The sequence below is a fragment of the Lipomyces chichibuensis genome, assembly GCF_038497645.1.
Source record: "Lipomyces chichibuensis strain CBS 12929 unplaced genomic scaffold V1513scaffold_49, whole genome shotgun sequence".
Classification (NCBI taxonomy): Eukaryota; Fungi; Ascomycota; class Lipomycetes; order Lipomycetales; family Lipomycetaceae; genus Lipomyces; species Lipomyces chichibuensis.
In genome coordinates, this window is record NW_027117501.1 from 14,892 (window position 1) to 36,236 (window position 21,345).

At 45.8% G+C, this 21,345-nt stretch overlaps 8 protein-coding genes across 8 annotated transcripts; 2 read left to right on the forward strand and 6 right to left on the reverse strand.

Moving 5' to 3' along the window:
• Positions 1-1,181: 1,181 nt before the first annotated feature.
• Positions 1,182-2,038, reverse strand: V1513DRAFT_460665 (uncharacterized protein; the record flags this gene model as incomplete). Its single annotated transcript, XM_066899852.1, has 2 exons — positions 1,182-1,855; positions 1,909-2,038. The coding sequence occupies 2 exons, from the start codon at positions 2,036-2,038 to the stop codon at positions 1,182-1,184; spliced, it is 804 nt and encodes a 267-aa protein (XP_066751106.1).
• A 939-nt stretch (positions 2,039-2,977) lies between these two features.
• V1513DRAFT_452609 (uncharacterized protein) lies at positions 2,978-3,870 on the reverse strand. The gene is made up of 4 exons (XM_066899142.1): positions 3,680-3,870; positions 3,481-3,619; positions 3,387-3,411; positions 2,978-3,330 (listed from the first exon to the last, which is right to left on the reverse strand). The coding sequence occupies exons 1-4, from the start codon at positions 3,828-3,830 to the stop codon at positions 3,178-3,180; spliced, it is 468 nt and encodes a 155-aa protein (XP_066751107.1). The 5' UTR covers positions 3,831-3,870; the 3' UTR covers positions 2,978-3,177.
• Positions 3,871-3,982: 112 nt separating this feature from the next.
• On the forward strand, positions 3,983-5,147 carry V1513DRAFT_244695 (uncharacterized protein). The gene is made up of 2 exons (XM_066894451.1): positions 3,983-5,010; positions 5,067-5,147. The coding sequence occupies exon 1, from the start codon at positions 4,246-4,248 to the stop codon at positions 4,759-4,761; it is 516 nt and encodes a 171-aa protein (XP_066751108.1). The 5' UTR covers positions 3,983-4,245; the 3' UTR covers positions 4,762-5,010; positions 5,067-5,147.
• A 157-nt stretch (positions 5,148-5,304) lies between these two features.
• V1513DRAFT_474074 (uncharacterized protein) lies at positions 5,305-6,578 on the reverse strand (the record flags this gene model as incomplete). The annotated part of the gene is made up of 3 exons (XM_066900182.1): positions 5,305-5,674; positions 5,740-6,312; positions 6,375-6,578. 3 exons carry the CDS (start codon positions 6,576-6,578, stop codon positions 5,465-5,467), a joined length of 987 nt encoding a protein of 328 aa, XP_066751109.1. The 3' UTR covers positions 5,305-5,464.
• Positions 6,579-8,947: 2,369 nt separating this feature from the next.
• V1513DRAFT_405476 (natural resistance-associated macrophage protein-domain-containing protein) lies at positions 8,948-11,280 on the forward strand. Its single transcript, XM_066895609.1, has 3 exons — positions 8,948-9,847; positions 9,898-10,169; positions 10,228-11,280. Exons 1-3 carry the CDS (start codon positions 9,248-9,250, stop codon positions 11,030-11,032), a joined length of 1,677 nt encoding a protein of 558 aa, XP_066751110.1. The 5' UTR covers positions 8,948-9,247; the 3' UTR covers positions 11,033-11,280.
• Positions 11,281-11,805: 525 nt separating this feature from the next.
• On the reverse strand, positions 11,806-13,184 carry V1513DRAFT_452621 (PQ loop repeat-domain-containing protein). Its single transcript, XM_066899143.1, has 4 exons — positions 12,981-13,184; positions 12,903-12,920; positions 12,643-12,846; positions 11,806-12,581 (listed from the first exon to the last, which is right to left on the reverse strand). Exons 1-4 carry the CDS (start codon positions 13,023-13,025, stop codon positions 11,961-11,963), a joined length of 888 nt encoding a protein of 295 aa, XP_066751111.1. The 5' UTR covers positions 13,026-13,184; the 3' UTR covers positions 11,806-11,960.
• Positions 13,185-14,765: 1,581 nt separating this feature from the next.
• V1513DRAFT_427659 (uncharacterized protein) lies at positions 14,766-15,743 on the reverse strand (the record flags this gene model as incomplete). Its single annotated transcript, XM_066896230.1, has 1 exon — positions 14,766-15,743. The coding sequence occupies one exon, from the start codon at positions 15,741-15,743 to the stop codon at positions 14,766-14,768; it is 978 nt and encodes a 325-aa protein (XP_066751112.1).
• A 3,137-nt stretch (positions 15,744-18,880) lies between these two features.
• V1513DRAFT_481315 (uncharacterized protein) lies at positions 18,881-20,365 on the reverse strand (the record flags this gene model as incomplete). Its single annotated transcript, XM_066900354.1, has 2 exons — positions 18,881-20,295; positions 20,329-20,365. The coding sequence occupies 2 exons, from the start codon at positions 20,363-20,365 to the stop codon at positions 19,322-19,324; spliced, it is 1,011 nt and encodes a 336-aa protein (XP_066751113.1). The 3' UTR covers positions 18,881-19,321.
• Positions 20,366-21,345: the final 980 nt, after the last annotated feature.

Here is a 21,345-nt window from a genome sequence, read left to right on the forward strand (position 1 = left end):
AGAGCCCTGTACGGTATTGAAGAAGAACAGAGAGGCTGGCGCACGTAAGGCCTCAAGAGGCTGTTTGTGTCAAAAGCCGACATCGATGCACGCACTACGAGTATAAGAGAAGAACTACAGCGGCAAGATGGAGAATCTGAGGTAGTAGAACAGGGAACTTGGAAAGCAATTTTCAGCAGAATTTTGGTCGCTATTCTAGGTTTGCAGGGCTAAAATTAGCGGCGGATATTTTGCTAACACGTGCGTTTGGTCTTAGAAATATCCTGATTTATTGATTATGTACATAGATATCAAACCTACTACTTTGAGCTGATTGGCCAGACAAACGCATTCGGCCTTACAGCCATTTCGTCAGCCCTGCAATTTGGGTCCAATTTTGTGCACCGTCGAGTTATTCTGTAAAAACCCCTCTCTTCCCAGAGTAAATTGACACATTATAGGGTGATGTCACTAATGGGAATGGACATATCACAGAAGTGACATTTGTGTGATGTAAATTATTGTATGTACTATCGACATCACGTAAGAGGTTCCGGAATCACCCGGTCTCTCAAATGTCGGAATTGCGGAGGCAGGCTTCGGTCGAATTGAGATATTCCTTCCCCAACACATTGTTTCTAGCTACAGCTGTGATCCCCCTAAACCCTCTTGCGCACGTTACATGTTCTTCATGAGTTACTCCCGCAGTACAGCTATCCTGTTTGCCCTTTGAAGCCCAATCCCTACGCACATCCGTTGGTGTCCTAAATTGGCACTATGTATAACTCTCTTAATATGGACTTCATGGATCACGCGTGTACGATTCTGCCTTCCAGACCGCCATCATCTACAACACAGCAATTTTGAACATGGTCGGGGGTTCAGGGTTGACCGAATCCATTTGTGAATGAGATTGCTGACCTTGAGACTTGAAGTGAGTTTCTGTGCTGATACCCCGCCAATTACACAGGCGGGGCCCTCTTTGTTCATATATACTACATTTTATCTCCGCATTGCTTATCTTATCTCCTTTGTCCTATAACTGAAACGAGCCTTGGGACAACTTTAACTGGCTGAACACCTCTTGAGACAGAATGAGTTGACCACGACGCCTCCACAAATTCCATTAATAATCAACACAGCATCATAATTAACCGTGATCTCAGTGATATACTTCGTGTGAGGCGCTCGGCTAACCGCTTTTATACCTGTCCAAGCGGCTTCTGAGTCATGCTATCCGAATCGAACATTACCCCATTCAATCTTGAGAAGAGTTCAGCTTCCATCCGTCTCGCAGCTTTTGGCCCACTTAGAATCTCTCCCATCATATCAGATCCAGGTGGGAAGTCCATCTCAAAACTAGGTTCCCCAGCTCCTCTCATATTGGCCAACACTGCTTGACGAAAGTGCCACCGTAGAAGTTCATCTTTTACACTCCGCTCATCGGTGGGATCCCGACAAATAGGGTCAAGTATCCTCCCGTCTATTCCAAACGAATTTCCATCAAAGGAGGTTATCTTATAACCATTGTATGGATTTACCGTGAAACCGAAGTCATCAAACGCCTCATGGATATTGGACTGCATAAGAAGTCCATTCTGACATGAGTTAATCCCCACGTCATGCTCATCCGCTTTGTTCGTGATGCACTCAGATAATCCTTTCTGCAAGAAATATTGCTCACTGGAGAGCGGAACGACATGAGCAGCATGGAAACCCGTCCAACGATCCCTAAATGCTTGGACATTGGCAGTGCCAGATATCACACACTTCCCATCCCGCTCACGGACATGCCTTCGTAAGCTCTCATCTCTGCCGGTTATTGTTCTTGAAAGTACTCGGGTTATACAAGCCTCCTGCGTGAGGGATCCTGTGTCTGTGTCACCATTAAGAGACCGCGTTTCACAGCTACTTAAAAAGTAATATCACCTTTGCGTGAATAAGGCCTAATGTCGTAATGGCCTGGATTGAAAGAATTATCTGTATTCGCCAGTTCTTCACCGGTCTCGCGCGATATGACTCTATACGGACCAGTTGCATCAATAAGAATCTCGAGCATAAACAGGAAATCCCTTTCCGTTACCGCTGGACTCAATATCATTCCACCAAGAGCGTTATCAGGCTGCCCAAAATGGTAAAAATGAACATTTCGACCAATAGACCTGTTCCCGGTCATGTAAGTGCCGGTTAGGTGAATTGCAGAGCCGATATCAAGAGAACCCCCGAGGACGGGAGCGGAGGGGAGTTTGGTTTTGTTCCCAACTCCGGTGTAGGGCACGACTATCTGTCTGAGAATAGGGTAAAATTTGTCTGGCTGCTCGCTCAGCGCAAGTTCTTAATATTGCAATGAACGCTTTATCTTTCCAGCACTGCGGCGAAAAAGTATAAACTCCCAACTCATCATGAAAAGTCTTTGACAGGGAATTTTTCGTAGACTAATATCATCGAAGAGTTGCAATCATACAAAACTCGTCCTGATCACGAAGCATCTAGCTCTGAAGCAGAGAAACCCTAACCACATTTTTCTCAATCCCATCAATTGCGTCATACCCACGGGTAATCTCTCGTCTATATTGTGCGGCCGCCCCGGTGGACGCCGCATTAGTTGGTGGTATACAGGTTCGAGCATCATCACCAACATTTATTGTCGGCATTGCGTGGATGCCATACTAATTAGCCAATAATTTAGGCTTCTTAGCGGTAGAGACACCGTAGAGTCGCTAACCCTGCAGCGGGTACGGCAAGTACTGGTGTTCTGGGTTTCCATTTTTGATATTTTGAAAAGTTTGAATAAATCCACAATATAGTTTAGTGATGAATTTGATTCGGAAAGCAGTAAATTTATTTTAGTGGCACAGCTCACTAATCTTGTTGCCAACGTGAGGTATTGAGGGCCTTCAACGACGCCGGCTCTCCATGATCCATCATCAGGTGAAAATCATGCGACTCTTGATCGCATGTAAACGTAATTGTTTGCTCTCTTGCGTGTCTCTCGCTCTTTCTCTTTATGTAGATTTAATTGAATTTGTCTTGTACATCGAAACAATGACCAAATGACACTGGAAGGACTGGCTACTCCAAATTCAGGAGAAACAACAAACTCGTCAAGTAGGGAAGGAAATACAAAGTGCTCCATTTAGACCATAGAGGATAAGCAAACTGTCGTTTGACGTTACAATAGTCAAGTTCCATAGTCGACTACTGCCTTTTCTTCATGTCCTGGCCCCTAAATATGGCCCGGACAAGTACCGCAAAGCTCCCAATTAGACAGACCGACGGAAGCACATGTGCAACCGTCATGATCTGCTCTTGCCATGGGACTGCGCCTTTTGCTCCGGCCGCCGCTGCCGCCTGTATCAGTTTAGTATACTACAACTGACAATCTACCTTCGGTCCAGGAAACTTACAATAGGCAATATCTGATTCGTGCCCCTGTTTATAATAAATCATATTAGTGGTGGTGTATCTCGATTGAACCAGAAATTAAAACATTCTACTTACCAGAAGGCGTTTGTGCACTCAGCCAGAATGACCACCCACACAGAAGCCATGCCCCACCATACCATCCTCGACTCCACTGCACTTAGCTTGAGGTTGTTGGGTTGCCGAAGAAGAAGACCGGCACCAAGGATCATAGCACCTGATGTTCCATCAATATGTATGTCTTACTATCTAAGTGCTACTTAACAACAGAGCTGACCTTCAACCATCGACTGGATGTGCACCGTCAGAGCCAATCTCGGAAACGGGGTCCTCTGAACTATCAGTCCCCAGAGGAGTCCAAATAGTTGCAACGAGACACCGGATCGAATCAATGACAGTCCAGTGGCTGTCTGCATGCTATCGGCCATTGTGATTATACTGAAGAGGTAAAGGACAGCGGAGCAAGGCAGACTTAGATTGTGGGGAAGAGATGGGGCAGCCATGAGCCTAAATAAAGTTTCGAAGTCCGCTTGGTGATCATGCGGGGATAGAACCCTTACCCCAACGGTTTGTGCGCGAGTTTGTCATGCTGTGTCCGTCCACGATAGACTGTCGGTGTTCCAACCGTGCTTGACAAGGAGGAATTCGAATGACCAGCGAGAATACCCTAAGATCGAGGAGGTGTGGTTTCCCGGCTGTCATTACGACCTGGGCAGACAACGATTCAGGTTCTTCAAGTCAAATCCGTCAAACGTCCTAGAAAAGGGGATTCACCTGGTCGACAAAGTAGTGAGCCGCGAACTCGAACCCAACCACAAGCTCTCGAATCTTGTGCTTATTTGGATGCTCCAAAAAATCAGTGAGCATTGTCCAGACCGTAATGTCTTTAAAGACATTGGTGACGAAATCAAGAAAAGGGACAGGGAAATCTGGGATCCCAGGAGGGAGGTAGACATCGGAGAAGGGGACGTGTATGAGACTGGTCTGAGATATCTGCCATTCGGGAGGGTGCTCGATACTCCAAGGTTTCTTTCTGAGAAACTTAACGATTCTTACGATTACTTTCAGCTACGTCGCGACGGCAGTTTTCGGGGATTTATGAATAAATGTACGCACCCTGCCAAGACGTTTTCCGATGTGGTTGGCCTGAGTGCGTTGGGTGAAGTCCTACTCGCTATCAGGGACCGCAGGATTCCCGATCAAGACTCAAAGGTGTACCCTTACTGGGAGGATTATGTTGGCATCGACGGGAAAGAGCTCACCAATTCGATAGAGGATCTTGCAGGAATCGACGAAAAGAGGTATCCTTCAAAGACGTATCCATCGTTCAAATACTGGCGCCAAATGATGCCAGTATAAAACAATGTTGAATGCTTGCCGGACCTCACTGACGAGGTCGTGGTCGGTCCAGGGGGCAGAAGTACAAAGAACCGGCGCAAAGATCCGTTGAATCTGCAGATACTTAAGGTAACTCGCATCCAGTGGATAAGGCTTCACGAGCTGGTATGCGAGGTCCAAGGGGCGGAGACGATTGGAATCGAGCGCTGGCAGAATATGAGAAGGCAGGATCCGAAAGAAGCTTCACTGAAGTTTGAAAGGATGGGGAATGTGAGTCAGTCAGATTGGAGAATTCTCGGTCTGTCCCTGTCTGTTGACCAGAGTAGTATAAAAAACTTTAAGGCTGGAGCTTCTGTAGTATGGTCGGTGGAGTATATTAGGTTTGTTCTCAGTTTGGCAAGTTAATTAAATTAATTTATATCTCGCGTCTCTAGCTCATCACACTGAACATTTTATCGACACACGTAATTGTTTTCTTGATAGGACAAGGACGACAACTCGATGGCTGATGGCTAAGTGCCTAAACATTAACATTCTCCGTTTGATGCTGAGGTTGGCATAGAAAAGACGTTACAGTCGCAGTGTGCAATGCATGAGGAGAAACTCACGATCTCAATTTCGGGTCGTAGCATTCTCACGGTGGTTGCAAATTATTCTAATCCCTCCACATCATTGTTTCTACGGAGCCCGGGATCGACATATTCCTTTGATAGGACTACTCAATTTATTGAGAAGCAATGAATCGACGGAACCTTTCTCGGGCAGTCAATAGCATAGCCGTCATCAAGCTTCTCATAAATCGACTGCCGTCAAAGGGAATATTTCGGTCCTGGACGTCGAGGGCTTCCCAGGCATCATCAGGAAATAAATCACTTATTCGGAGCCCCAGCGTGGCGGGGAGATTGGGGCAGCAGACCCGGTCTCGGATCAGTTCCTAAGCATAACATACATTGTTAGATGATTAATCAATAGCAAGTCCATTTGAAAACATTAACTCACGTATCGATCCGGGCTACTGCAACCAGGTCGCCAAATTTCTATACGGGCCGTCATCTCCCCAGTCCACATGTGTTCTCTGTAGAAAATAGGGCCGTAATATCCATGTTCCATCAGTTCAGCCACACTCTGTCCCATAATAGCCATCTCTGTTCGCACGTTTTCGATGTTATCATACGCAGACGTAGGATTATTGAACCGTGGCGATTCGTTAATGCATACCAATATACAGACTTTAACATGATGGCCAATGATCCACATATCTTTTGCATCACAAAGGGACTTATAGCTCTGACTGAGAGCAACCTCAATAGCGATCGTCACTTCAGATCCGACACCTATCGCGCAGTATGTGATTCCTCCATCTGGCTGTTTCGAGCTGTGAGCATAGTCGCCATCAAAATCTGTCGTTGTGGTCGATCCTAAAGGCAAAATACAAGCTGCTAGTCCTGGTGAATGCTCAGAGAGATAATTATTTGCGCAATTTATAATGTCGAAGTTGAGCTCAAATACTGCAACTTCATGGATACAGTTGGGACTCGTAGCCACAGTGACTGTCTCGGTGAAATTGTTGTACTCCAAGTACGGGTATCTATAGTACGAAAGGGTCAGTCAACAGCAAATCATGCAGCTTGTACTTGAATACTTTTTTCTGAAATGTTTTTGTCCGCTCTTATTCTAGAAAAGGCAGCTTCAATTTGAATATACTTCGAATAGGGCACCTGAATGTCCAGTATCTGTTCTGGAGGATTTTCCGTCAGAAGTTTAAACACCTCTTCATATTCAGAAATGATGGGGTCGTCCATCACCGAAGGCGTATCCGTCGAAACTGGAGCTGCCATCGCTCGATATCTCAGTTGGTTGAGCCTGCGGATTCCGACGAACTATCAAATTTAGGGCATTTGTGCCATGCTCAGCTGACGAGTCGCTGATGGAAGTGCTGCCTCGCGTGGAGCTGATTCACTCACGACAGGGATGGCCGGTTCGTTGTCCATGACCATTCATTTAAGTGTAGCTCCTGGCATTTCGTCGTGCAGGCTCGCGGTTACTCGGCTGGCTGATTTCGGCCGCGCGGCAGTGGCGATCGGCGCCACGCACTGTGAGGCTCGTCGGGCGCTAAGCTGATTGTGGATCCGATTCTTCTGAAACGAGACTCATGACGTAATGGAACAATCGAGATCTGCGGATGCAGTGAAAGGAAGTGGTTTTGTATTGTACCCGGACTTCACTGTCATTTATTTTGAGTGCGAGATATTACTATTTTGACTGACAAGAGCATCACGCAACAGATGTAATAGTGTTACAGATTCAAAAAGTTCTACACTGACACTAATGCTTTACTTTATGGCTTAATGATATATATTCGCTAATTGTCTGTTATCTAATTTCAACTGACCACATTTTTAAATTGACTCTGACCTGAAAATCGTCTTGGCTTAATATTATAGTAAATATAGTTAACTTATTCATAATATAATGTATATGTTTCGCATTGTCAACTGTTCAGGGTTCAAAGGTCTGGGATCTCAGATCCGGCACTACTTGTCTAGACAGCGGAGAGCAAAAGACAAAAGTATTTTAGAATATATCATCCGATGAGCAGAGGAGCTGGAACGGTCTCTTTTGCATCCAACCCCTCCAGCTCTTGCCATCGATTTTCATGTACAACAATCAATTCTATATATATATACCATCATACAAAAAGCGAGAAATGCAATAATCCTGCACTTGGCGTGGGGTCGTATTTTTCAATCCGGCCGTGATTTACGCATGCCTGTTGTCACGTGGTCGATTATTATGTAGTCTGGAGTACAGATAATCTTCATTCTTCCTCTGTGACTAGTGATAAAGACTTTATTATAGAGGCACAGATTTTTGACAGTATAGTGCGCTGTAATGAAAAGCAGCAGAATGACAGACACAGGACTTCCCGCATACTTTCGAGCTCGAGCCGCACAAGAAGCCTTCGGGGACAGCGTGTTCAAGATCTTTAATCCGTGTAGATTATCTTACGGCCTAAAGAAACTTTATGCGACCAACAGCTCAAATCCCTGAGCTGCTCCAATTAAACTCTATAGACCGTGGCAAACTTTTTTGGTGGTTGTCGGGAACTCGGGGATGAATTTCCAAAAAGCACGCTAATGCAAATAGCTCGTGTCAACGTCGTTGAATAATGAAGTGGCCCCCAACTCCTATGAAGGAGCTCACATCACCAAACTGTGACGTTGGAAGCGTGCTTCATCCTGCATTTAAAAGAGGAAATTTTTTAGGGCCCAGAAATACCTCCGGTATGAAATATAACCCAAAAATAGTTTGAAAACGACTTGCAACGCCTGTTTTGGCTTTTGTCTGAAGGAATGAGGTAGGCTATTGTTAACGACCGGGGTCACGCGGCGCAAAGCAGTGCTCGCAGCTCTTTCCAAATGGCTGGTCTTTAATGTTACAGCGTTTGTATGGGCCATGTAAGAGTCTAAGGTAGGATTTGATTGCTTTTCTAGATAGATAAGTTGCATGATTGCATGGGTGACGCATGCTGGATAGACAGAAACGAATACGGATAGTGTCCTCGGTGGGACACGGATACGAATACGGGATTATCTGGTCTTCACAATCGCCGCAAGTAGACTTTTATGAATCCCATAAACTTGACGCTAGCCGGGACAAGGGCCGAAGGTCTCCTCCAGCATCTTGATGAAATTAATCCACAATCATTTTCTACCGCAAACTAAGCACTTGCGTTGTTGCCTAGTAAGCTAAATATAAAAAAATATAGCGCATGAGGTACGGGTGCTGTTTGGGACGCTATCTGCCTGATAGCAGTAGTACCACACCCGTATTTTGGTGACTTCTTTCGGGATTTATTGGGTGACTTCCGCTGTAGAGATTTGACGCGACCAGACCCGCAGATTCGTAAACCTGGCACGCAAACTCACGTGATGCCAAGGAACTGCACATACAACTCTGCAAATAAACATCAAATCACCGTCGACGGGGTCGGGTTGTCTGTACCAAACCCTTTAATTTCTCAGCCTTTTTTGTCACGGGTGTCTTGGGTAATTTGTGATCTAGAGTTTGGGAAATTCAGCGCTACGGAAGTCACCCATTATCTCAAAAAGTATATTCAGGGTTCGGTAACCCACCATTCCTCTTCCGGACAGCTGTACGTCTTCCACCATGGCATACTTTAGTCTTAGTTAATTTCGGCCCCACACTGATATGCGCGCCGAACTTCCTTCGATACCTAGCAAATCACATTGACAACACTTAATTCTGGGTCGACACATTTAACTTTCCAAAATCGTGTGCAGAGAGGGCGAAGCTCGTCTTAGGTCCAGAGAAACAACCTCCCGAACAATAGTGAGGTGATAGCCAAGAATAAGAGATAGCCGACATACACATAAAGCCTGGCCATCCCCGCAACAGACGAACTACATTTCCCACAGCATAGTCAAAGCTTCTCCCAGGACCGCCGAGCATTCCCTTCTTCTATATATATAGAATATTCGCAATAATGAATTGTCCCTCGCGCACCGACGATTCTCTTGTCCATCCGACCTGGAACCAAAGCCCTCAACACTTAAATGGTGATTTGACTACACGTCAGGATTTCAATGGCATAGTGAACCTCAGAGAGCAGAGGGAATCTGGAAATAATGCAGTAAACATGCAAATTTCTGGGGTTGACGAGGAGGACACCCCCTCCGAGGATATCGCAAAGCTAGCTTCCGACGGGGAGGGGGCACAGGGCACCATGCGATGCAAAGATTCTCCCTGGAAAGTCTCTCTGGCTCGCTATTCCCGTCGAATTCTGGCAATTCTTATCAAATATGCAAAGTTTGTTGGACCGGGATTTATGATAGCGGTTGCTTACATTGATCCGGGAAACTATGCCACAGACGTTGCAGCTGGTGCTCAAACCAAATTCGCTCTCCTGTTCATCGTCTTGATGTCCAATCTATTTGCCATCTTCTTGCAGTCCCTCTGCATCAAGTTGGGAAGCGTCACCGGTCTCAATCTGGCTGAGAATTGCCGGGCCCATCTGCCCAAGTGGCTTACGATCATTCTATACATCTGTGCTGAGGCGGCCATTATCGCGACGGATATCGCTGAGGTAGGTAATTCTTTTTCTCTCAATTGTGGCGGTGGTGTTGATATGTCTAGGTTGTTGGGTCTGCCATTGCATTGAATCTCCTTCTCCACATTCCTCTCGTGGCTGGATGTGCTATCACCTTGGTTGATGTTCTGGTGATCCTCATCTTCTACAGACCCAATGGGTCCATGACCGCAGTCCGCGCCTTTGAAGTGTTCGTCATGATGTTGGTACTGGGTGTGGTTGTCTGCTTCTGCATTCAGCTGTCACTCATGCCCAGTACCGCGGTGGGAGAAGTTTTTAGAGGATACATTCCGTCTGGTGCTGTTGTTGAATCCAATGGGTATGTGGTCTGTTTTTTTTTCCAGGTGTGATGACAGCATTTCTGACACGGTAGGCAGGTTGTACCTCAGTTGCGGTATCCTCGGAGCGACTGTGATGCCTCATTCTATATTCTTAGGCAGCGGAATAGTACAATCGCGCCTGAAGCGATTCGACATTGATGAAGGATTTGTAACCTCATCAGTCCCTATTGGCGGCAATGAGAAGGACGAAATATACCGTCCCTCTGTTGCCGCCATCAGAAACTGCCTTAAATACTCTATCGTGGAACTTTCATTGTCCCTGTTCACATTTGCCCTCTTCGTGAACAGCGCGATCCTCATCGTTGCGGGGTCCTCGCTCTTTGCCAACTCCGACGCCGGGGACGCGGACCTTTTCGGTATCCACAAGCTCCTGTCGGATACCATTTCTCCAGTTGCCGGAACGATCTTTGCGTTGGCATTGCTTCTGTCCGGAATCTCAGCGGGGATCGTCTGCACTATGGCTGGCCAAATGGTCAGCGAAGGCATGTTGAACTGGAGCGTAGCTCCATGGCTCAGACGCTTGATTACTCGATCCATCAGCATCATTCCAAGTATCATCATCGCTGCTGCCGTCGGCAAAGAAGGACTCAATGCTACGTTGACTGCGACTCAGGTTGTGCTGAGCGTTATCCTTCCATTTGTTACCGCTCCTTTAATCTACTTCACCTGTCGGAACCGATATATGACCGTTGAGACTGGAACTCTGACAGACGGGACCGCGGCTGAAGGCGTGAAGATGAGAAATCACTGGACCGTGGCGGTGCTGGCCATCCTTATCTGGTTGGTCATTGCAGTCATGAACGTCGCTTTGCTGGTCTTGGTTGGTATGGGTAAAGCGTAAGATGATACACGGTTGCGAGGATTAGAGTCTTGGAGGAAATGAGAAGGGAGAAGGGAGAAGGGAGAAGGGAGAAGGGAGAAGGGGGTTCGATACTCTGTGGTGAGGTTTTCCAACCCTGCATCTCCGTCTGAGGGCGAGACGTTTGGGAGCAATGGCATGCGTTTTAGTCAATTTGCTGATCGGAACTGTCGATCATGTATCTGGTTGATAGCAGATAGTTCTAGATATAAAGTGCTCTTAAACCATAACCCGAAACAGACTTTTTGCTCTGCCCAAGTCATTTTTATCCCAGTCTGTATAACGCCCCCGCGCATATGCAAGTAAAAACAGTGAGGACTCCATTCCTCTTCAAAATTTCGTGCTGACAATCAAAAGTATCTTGACAGCACATGATGAATATGCGCTCCTGGGTTCGAAAGCCTGTTGGCGGTCAGCACTCGATGTCAGAATGAGACTCCCTCCATGTCGAGGACGACGCGTGGTAAATCTCAAGAATAGGGCGGTTTATGTAGCGATGAATCGGCCTGTTTATAGAAGAGCTTTTTTAAGCTAAAAAAAAAAAGGTAACTTTACAAACGACAGACAGCGAACTGCAAGAGTACCGTTGTTAGCTGCAACGCTCAATCTTTACGTCAAACGCCGTCAATGACACCCAAACGCGGCTCAACCCAAACGGGGATAGGCCGCTTATGAAATGGGTACACCCTGCAATGTGGATGTGGTCATCAATGGAGGACGACTATCAGGAGATTGGTGAAAGGAATAGTAAATTCAATTAAGATTCGCTACTGGATTTGGAAGATGCTTGCAAAACGTTATTGGCTAAACCGGTACAATTTCCTAACCTATAATCAATGTTCATAATTGAATGGCATCAGAGGAGGGACAACGAAAAAAATGTTCGGGTAACATTATCACGCTTGCTTTCTCAAGTGGATGCTGAATGATCATCGTCGCCAAGTGAATAAATGCTTCTAGGGACACCTGTTCGACTTCTGGCACCTCCTATCTCTGAAGGTGTTCGGAATACTGAAGTCGAGGATGGTAGATTATGGAGAGCTATCGCTGGAGTAGATACATCTCCTTCGTCGTGTTCCTGAGACCAGTTTTGTGCGATGTCTAGATTTGCGGCACGATGTGACTTTAGCAGTATTGTCTTCCTTCTTACCCATGGCGCAAAGTTGAAGTAGCCACCAGCTATGAATACACCTAGCCAAAGAGCCAGCTCGGTGCCATAAACCACCACACCAAGGATGTCAAACATTGGCTGAAAGAATACTGATGCCAGGGAGAACAGATCTCCGGCAGCATCGATACCGACGAATATAAACGAAATCCCTCGCACGGTGCGATGTATGTAAATGTCCCAGTAATGCCTGAGGACACCGGCAGCGAGTAATGCGGCGGACAGTATTGCCATCAGAGAGCTGGGCCACATCAAGTGTTCTGATTCAGCGATCCGCAGAGCGAAAACGAGGGCAACCTGAAGGCCACCCATTAAAAGCACGATTGGAACGATAACGGCCGCACAGTGGAGGATCGACCAGCGCTATTGCTTACGTCAGAAAAAAGCTTTGCTCAAGCAACAGTGTTAAGCGACGAAGCCTTACCCTCTCATAATAGTAGCACTGGATCCAGGTGATCAAACTCAGAATCGTTAGGATTTGTGGTTGTATACGCAATGCTATATTGAATTTTTCCGTGACGGTGTAGACACCAAGTGACACTCCTGCCCATGCCCACATCATCATCATCGATGGCTGGAGGCCAATGGTATTGTGCCGCCGATAGTTGATAACAATCTGAGGAATGAGCTCCACCGGGCTCTTAGCACATTGCATAAAATGCATTCGCCAGAAGTAGACCATACCTGCACCGACCAACATACCTACATCAAGGCGTGGCATTAGCTTAAGGTAGAACGCCATACAAGACGAATTGCACTCACTGCTCCAAGAGTCCCCAAAATATTGGCGACTATAGGAGTATTCATTCTCTATGTGTGAGACGCAAAGGAACGCATTGATGTGAAGGCCGAGGGTGAGCGAAATAGCGGAAGGTACTCTCGAATTTTGAGAAATGAACGCTGATACTAGTGATAGGAATTCGGAGCTCTGACGTTTCATTTAACAGCGATTGTATCCAGAGCTGCCCGAAGGTTAGGGTTACTTGTTCCTATATACTGCGACCGAGAGTTCAGGGTTAAGGGTCTGTGCCTAGATAATTTCTGAAAGAGTTAACGTATTTCTCCATCGAACCGGCCATTTTCCCACTAACACCGACACCGTATATCTCAACATTCTTCAACGCGTCACTTTTCAACTACTTCTATATAAAGTGCCATATACTGATGGAAACGGAATCCAAATGGCTATAGACGCCTACAAAACGCGTCAAATTAAGTCTATTAATCGGGCAGCGACGACTTTTAATGTCGCTAGATCAACCCTCCAAGGATACGATCAAGGGGACCACCGCTCGTCAAGACAAACGCGCCAATGGATATGCACTGACGGAAACCGAGGAAGAAATTCTAGTTGAGTGGATTCTAGCTGCTGATAAACGTGGTTTTCCTATTCGTCCAGAGTATCTTGTGGGTTCGAGGGATTCAAAAACGCATTTAAAGGACCACCAATACTGAAGCACCCCTCAAGAGCAGCAATAGGAGGAGCAGGAGGAAATAAATGCCTCCGCGACAATTATGGGCAGTCTTAGAGTCTTCCCGGCCCTGAAGGAAATATGGGATCGTTTATTGAAACTCTATGTCAGGAACGCAATGGCGATCGCGACGTCATGCCGTGACCATTCCGTTCCGACTTCCTCGCTCGTCCACCTGTAGGTTCCTTGCTCGTTCGTCTTGGTCCCCGCTCGTTGTCAAGCCAAGCAAGAAGTCTTGTATTATCGAATATATCTAGTCTTGCCTATATTTTCCTAGTCCAGTCCAGTCCAGTCTAGTCCAGTCCAGTCTAGTCCAGTCCAGTCTAGTCCAGTCTAGTCTAGCCCCGTTACACTCTATGATCAGAGACATTCATTGTCGATATTCGGGTCTCTTCTGTGACATTCAGGCCGCTAGCAGCGCACATTGTGTGTCGACGAACTCACGGCTGGTCATCGTTTCGCGTCCCTGCGATCCTGTCAAGCCATTAGCTGATTTTAAAGACGCCAATGAGTTCGTGCGGACTCTTACTGGCTTGGTGAGTCGGGGCTTTCACGCATCAGCGTGAAAGCCAGGGTTCGAAGTTCGATGGGGTCTTAACTATCGAAGATCTCACCACCTTGAGGCCTGGGGAAAAATATAAAGATGGTGTCCTCACCGCCAGACCAAGGGAAAAGGCCTTGTCTTCTGGTAATATTATCTTGTCCCTGTCAAGTTCCTTGCCCAGAAGTGTTGTCCAACCTTGTCCAGCCCTAGGCTTGTGACAGTCTCAGAAAGAAACGGCAAAGCTGAAGTCAGGTCCATGGCAGCCACCAGCGGATGGAATTTTCTTTCGTCCACTGAACAAGAAGCGGAGACCGAAACACCGCTGGTGAGCACAACAAACTGTCATATTGATGGTAAAAAGTATCGTATCGTTACTAAGAATCAGCACTCTGAAGAGGAGGCGGGCTTGAAGACACTTTATCCACCATCAAGTGTTAAAGAATCTATGATGAATGATCCAGAACTTAAAAATATTTCAATAATGTAGTTAATAATTTGGGAGTGAAGGATGTGAGTCAACTGATGGAGCGATCATTTAAAAGTAATCTGGACGGCCTGGAGGTCATTCGGGTAGTTCGTGTAACAGCATACCAATGTCTTCCCGGTCGAGTCATAGTTAGGTTGCGGAAGAGATCCATAAATGCTTCCGGTAGGAGCTTTGTGGAGAGTCACCGCGGATGACCAGGGACCAGTGGGCGAGCTGGCGGTCTTGGCATTAATCTGGTTATCCATGAACCTGTCTGTGTATACAAATATCAGGCAGTTGTAATAAGCGCTCCAGATAACCTGGCCAGCTTGGACCTGCCAAAATACGCTCTCCTTCCCAGAGACGTTATAAAGACGGTTTTTCTGCCAGCTTGAGCCATTCCAGTACTCGTACGCAGAGAGAGTCGTCGCGGATGAAATCAAGACGCGGCAGACATATACATATTCTGCCGATGTATTGCCATGGCCGTACGCATATATATAATTACCGAACTTAAGGCTACAAATATCGCCATACCAGGGCTCTGTCGCTCCGTCCCACCAATACTCCGCAAGCCGCGTGCACGACGGAACGTTGCCGCTCATGGTGACAGTCGCAACGCCTGCGCCAATGATGCGGTCAATTCCTCCAGCTCTGTGGTTCTTGAGAAAGAAGACGATTCCTGTCCCGCTACCTGTTTCGACAATGTTCGTGACGCCAATGGCATCTGTGGTGATACTCTCGTTCCAGACGGAATTGAAGGGACAAAATTGCTGTGGCCAGCCCTTGCTATTCAGCAAGACGTCGACGACTTGTAGAGGATTGGAAGTTGCTTGTGCCACGCTGTTAGCCACGATGCCGCGAAACTTGTTGCTGTAGTTCGAATCGCGATACAAGGTGTCGCCGTAGGTGAGCAGTGTAATATTCCCGATACTTCCATTAAATCCATTGTCACGAATACAGTACGTAGTCGTGCTGTGGATATGACCGAGAAATGTATCAGAAACCACAGCGGGAGGTAGTGTGCCTTTAGGAGTTGACATTTCTAAGTGTTCTTCATCCATTAGTTAACTCAACCAAACTTGAATGCTTTGACAGAAATCTTGTCCTTATTTATCCGATTCCCCTTCCCTATGTAGCGCATCAGATGGCAAGCAATTTATTCCGCTCATTTACAAATGAGACACTCTCCACGGGTCCAAGAAAGATGAGATCGATCAGCTGCTCTGTTTGAGTCGTCGAAAATGCAAAGCAGAAAACAGAGCAGATCTTTGTCCTCGACGATTATGAACGCCAAGGTGCCAATGTATGGGAAATGTCCCAGCATTTTTCTTAATCGATGTAATTTTGATTGCCCAAGACAAATGGAACTTCCGACTTGAATTGATGGGCATGGATTTCACAATGCCCTGTTGGAGTCGTGGAAGTGTAGACCAGAATCACCGAGTAGATTTCGTAATCCGTCGAAGACTTCTCACTGCCCTGAGCGTTGAACACATCACGCGACAGCTTACGAGTATTCCCCTGCCTGAGACCGAGGAGGACCTTCTGACTCGAATAGAAACGTCCGTTCACGATAGCATTGATTCAAAATCACAAAATGCTCTGTTTGAACTGTGAGACTGCGAAACACCGAGTAGATTTGTATCGCGGATGACTTCTCCATTGTCCAAAGCTTTTGAACGCATCAGGCGACCACCTACAGGAGGTTTCGCGGGTTTGTTCCTGGACATAATTTGGAGAATTAAGGGTGCGGGAATATTCGCACTGGATTTGAACATTGGGTTCAAATGGCATCAAATGCACGATCCAAACTCGAATAGAAGTTTACATTTTACAACTTAAGGTAAAAGTATAACCTCATTTGAATGCTTTGGAGGAATAAAATGGCAGACTTGCTGCCTAGAATTATGTTTTCACTGTGCTGGCCACCGTACCCTCCATTTAGTGACCGGAGAAGACCTTTAGGCCAATTTTTAGAGTTTCCTGGAATTAAGGATTCACAAATTTATGAAAACACTAACTGTCAGATGACTCCTTAGTTTAATTCATATGATTTAGCTCATCAAATCAATTATTAGACACGTACCATAAGGATCGACGTTGTGTTACCGGAATTAAACTTAATCACTAAAATAAATCTAGACGCAGGTACAGTAATCGCGACAATTGGCTAAGCTGAGGCTGCATTCGTCATTACAGAATTTGTGGATTGGCAAATGAATATTTGCGGAGACGGATGTAGACGAGAAGATTTTGTCTGTATTTGCAACGACATACAGTGATTCTTCAATGCTATTAAATATACGTCCATGCATTCTAAATAGGAGCAAATCGCAATTCAAGGCGAAACAGAAGTTCACCTATCCATCATAGGAAATAACTGAGAGGCGAGTTACTTTATGATGTAGTGATTATCGATCCGGCAGCGCCTGTCATGGCTGTAAGATCCGACCACGGAACTGCCTATGACCTACAAGGGCTTGCTGTTTTGTTCATTGGCACAGTCAGTACAAAGCTATACAGTAATCGTGATTCTGGCGACTACAGTACAAAGCGTGCAACTATAAATCCCAGATTGTCGAAATTCTGTCAAATTTTGTGGAAGAAAGGTATGGTATGACTGTCCCAACTTAGCCGCGGCAATCTGCCAAAGCTGATCATCAGATTCTACGCTCACACAAGCTGCTTACTGAGAGGCTTACATGTGCTGGTACAATTCGACAGGGCCTAGACTTTATTTAACATGGGGCCGGTCGGTCGCTATCACACACAGCAGGAGTGGCAAGCCTCACCTGCGAGAAAATTATGATCCAGTGAAGGCGCAGATTGGAAGGAAACCAAGTTCAACCAACCTAAGCACCAAAGGGAAGCGATGTGCGCCGGCTACAATTGTTCCATACACAGGTATGACAGGCCGAAGCTTATTAAACATGGATCATGGTCAGAACTCGCTGATGGTGTGGTTTCGAGAAGTGAACCGGTCTTGCCAACTCAGCATCGGCTAAAGTCGTCCAGCTCAAGTGCGAACAGATATAGTCGTTTAAAACCTTTGCTGTGCGAGGGATGTAACAATGATATCTTTGTAACGATATTATTTACATCTTGACGGAACGCAGAAGCAAAGCCACACAAACGATCAGAGATATGCGACTCCATTTTGCAAATAGTCAAAGTATTATTCTTTCAGAGTCAATGACGCCTATCCCGTCATACTTTTCGTTTTAGTGTTTGATGCAGGGTTTCTCAAAGCAAGCCATGGAAATCATGTGTTGTAGTTGATCGTCGCTTGCCAAGCCAACGACGGTTTGTTGTAAAGACCCGTCTCACCAGTTCCCTCACATATTATTCGACTCGTTTGATTCTGAATATTGCGAAAATAACATAGCAACGTCGTGAATGCTTTATGCGATATTGGAGAAATGGATATGATATTTCGTACATCATGGTCGCTGCTGCTGTCGCTCTCGCACCTGATACTAAGCACATACATTATTCGTACTAAACTACGTATGTAAGCCTAAATTAATGAACTCATCTGCTTTGTTTAATGCTAACGCTTCAGCGACTGAGTTCACTAGCCAGCGAAAGTGGTGCTTCCAAGATGTAGATTTGCATGTGACACTTTGTCGCAGAGAGTTGTATTTCTGTAACTGAATGAATGCACGGCCTTGGGGCTTGACGGATGACGAATGTTAATCAAGAGGTTAATCAATCACTGTACTGTATGTATCAGTAATTAAGGTCACACGTATGATTTGTCTTGCTTGGGCAGAACTCAGCCATATCAACTGGATTATTCCAAGATCTGTAGAATAGCAGAGGCAGTCCAATTTATTCTTAATTATCTTTTCTCAATGTTCATCTCCGCCATTGTGAGACAGAATGGGAGTCCACAAGATCATGTGCTGCGTTGTAAATAATAGAAGTACCAGACTTTTCCCAGCATGACTCAGATGACCCGTCTTTTTGGATTCGAGGTTCGTCAATCCAAAATCAGATACTTATCTCTCGGCCCTGGCTTGGTCGCTACACGTTCATAGTCGAAGTTTCATTGCAGACTTGGGTTGTGCATGGAGTTAGTCGAGGTAGACAGTTATGCAAGTTGAATACGCTCCATGAGCGATATTTATCAGTTTGCATAAGACTGCAAACTCAACGCACATTGTACCTTGAACCAGCAGCATCACTGCATTATGAAACATAGAAAAGGATCTGGTTTAGAAATCCGCTCTGTGCAAAGATTAAAAGAAGCGTTTCAAGAAGATATGTATAGAAAAAACAGTAAGAGAATTCCGGGGTCATCAACAGGACGTCGCGCAGACTACTCAGGTGATATAGTTACACTACAGCACCGAAATGTATTTTGCTATAGTATTTTTTTTTCATGTAGCATCGCTCATATCGCCCCACACCTTCAACTACTTTTGATTCTCATTAATACTAGCCATTACAGAACACTGTCGACATGATTTCGTTCATTTATAATTTGACGTCAATGCGAAATACTAAAGCAAGCATAGATACATTTGAATGTACTTCATATTCATCTTAAAACTAAATGTCAATAATCAATAGCTATAACACCCGGAATTGGAACTCGGATGCAGTCAAACTGTGATTATTTAAAGGTAATCCGGACGGCTTGAAGATCATTCGGGTAGTTCGTGTAACAACATACCAATGTCTTCCCAGTCGAATCATAGTTAGGTTGAGGAAGAGCCGCATAAATGCTACCGGGCAATGTGCCAGTTGGAGCTTTGTGGAGAGTCACCGAGGATGACCAGGGACCAGTGGGCGAGCTGGCGGTCTTGGCATTGATCTGGTTATCCATGAACCTGTCCGTATATACAAACATCAGGCAGTTGTAATACGCGCTCCAGATAATTTGGCCAGCTTGGATCTGCCAAAATACACTCTCCTTCGCAGAAACGTTATAAAGACGGTTTTTCTGCCAGCTTGAGCCATTCCAGTACTCGTACGCAGAGAGAGTCGTCACGGATGAAATCAAGACGCGGCAGACATATACGTAGTCTGCCGATGTATTGCCATGGCCGTACGCATATATATAATTACCGAACTTAAGGCTACAAATATCGCCATACCAGGGCTCTGTCGCTCCGTCCCACCAATACTCCGCAAGCCGCGTGCATGACGGAACGTTGCCGCTCATGGTGACAGTCGCAACGCCTGCGCCGACGATACGGTTGATTCCTCCAGCTCTGTGGTTCTTGAGAAAGAAGAGGATTCCTGTCCCATTTTCTGTTTCGACAACGTTCGTGATGCCAATGGCATCTGTGGTGATGCTCTCGTTCCAGACGGAATTGAAGGGACAAAATTGCTGTGGCCAGCCGCTGTTATTCAGCAACACGTCGACGACTTGAAGAGGATTGGAAGTTGCTTGTGCCACGCTGTTAGCCACGATGCCGCGAAAAGTGTTGCTGTAGTTCGAATCGCGATACAAGGTGTCGCCGTAGGTGAGCAGTGTAATATTCCCGATACTTCCATTAAATCCATTGTCACGAATACAGTACGTAGTCGTGCTGTGGATATGACCGAGGAATGTATCAGAAATTACAGTGGGGGGTAGGCTGCCTTGAGTGATTATAACGTCTTCAGTAGTTGTACCGCCTTGAGTAGTTGTGTCGCTTTCAGCGGTCGCCATTTTTTATAGCTATATATTGGTCTGAAAATAGTAAATTCGTTGCAAATAGTAAATTCGTTGACGTGTAATGAATATCTGCATTATATATTCCTTCTTCCGTCTGTGCAGGATCGGACGATTCTTACTTTGCCTCTGTTCATTCGCAAATGAAACGTGCTCGGTCGTTTCCAACATCGGAAATTACATCCGCTTGATCTGTTTTAGCCATGAAAGGGCGGACCCTGGACGCGTTGTTTTCGTAGATTACTTCTCCACTGCCCCCGTGTTTTGAACTCATCAGGTGACCGCGTAAGTTACATTTTCGGGGCTATTATTTTCCTAGACATGAGTTTTGGGGCCTAAGACACGTTAGCTTCCTGAATTTAATCAGATCTTGCGTTCCAAAGGTGTCAACGCACAACAGAAAATCCCCTAAACTCAAATCCAACACACGATCGTGAGAGGGACCACCGTAGCACAAAGCCAATGAAAAAGCAAAATAGCCCCACGAAATATTTATTGTATCCGACAATGAAGAAATATATTAAAATATATTGAGGATAAAATGAAATGACAGTCATGCTTGAGAAAGAACATATATTGCGTACCTTTTTGCTGTACACATTGTGGTATTTACCGAAACCCCATTTGAAGCCCGATGCCCGCAGCAACTGCTACGTCACTGCCTCTGTACTTTCACTCTGAGGTTGCCACAGGAATAATTTCGGCAAAAGTTCGTGCGCAGTCCTGACGATATTGTCTAGACGCCAATGTAATCTGTATTATGCAACAATTATATCGATTCGCTTTGCCGACTTCGACTTCTGGCAGTCATGAGCCGCACTGTCTGAGGCAACAAGTATTACAGCATATTAACGCGGTGCGGCTGCATCGCTGTTGCTGCGTTGGTTATTACTAACTTAGCATTTTATTGATGCGTTGGTCTTTGTGATATATTGACTCGATATTAGGCACTAACATTTCACTCAATACAGATTTGC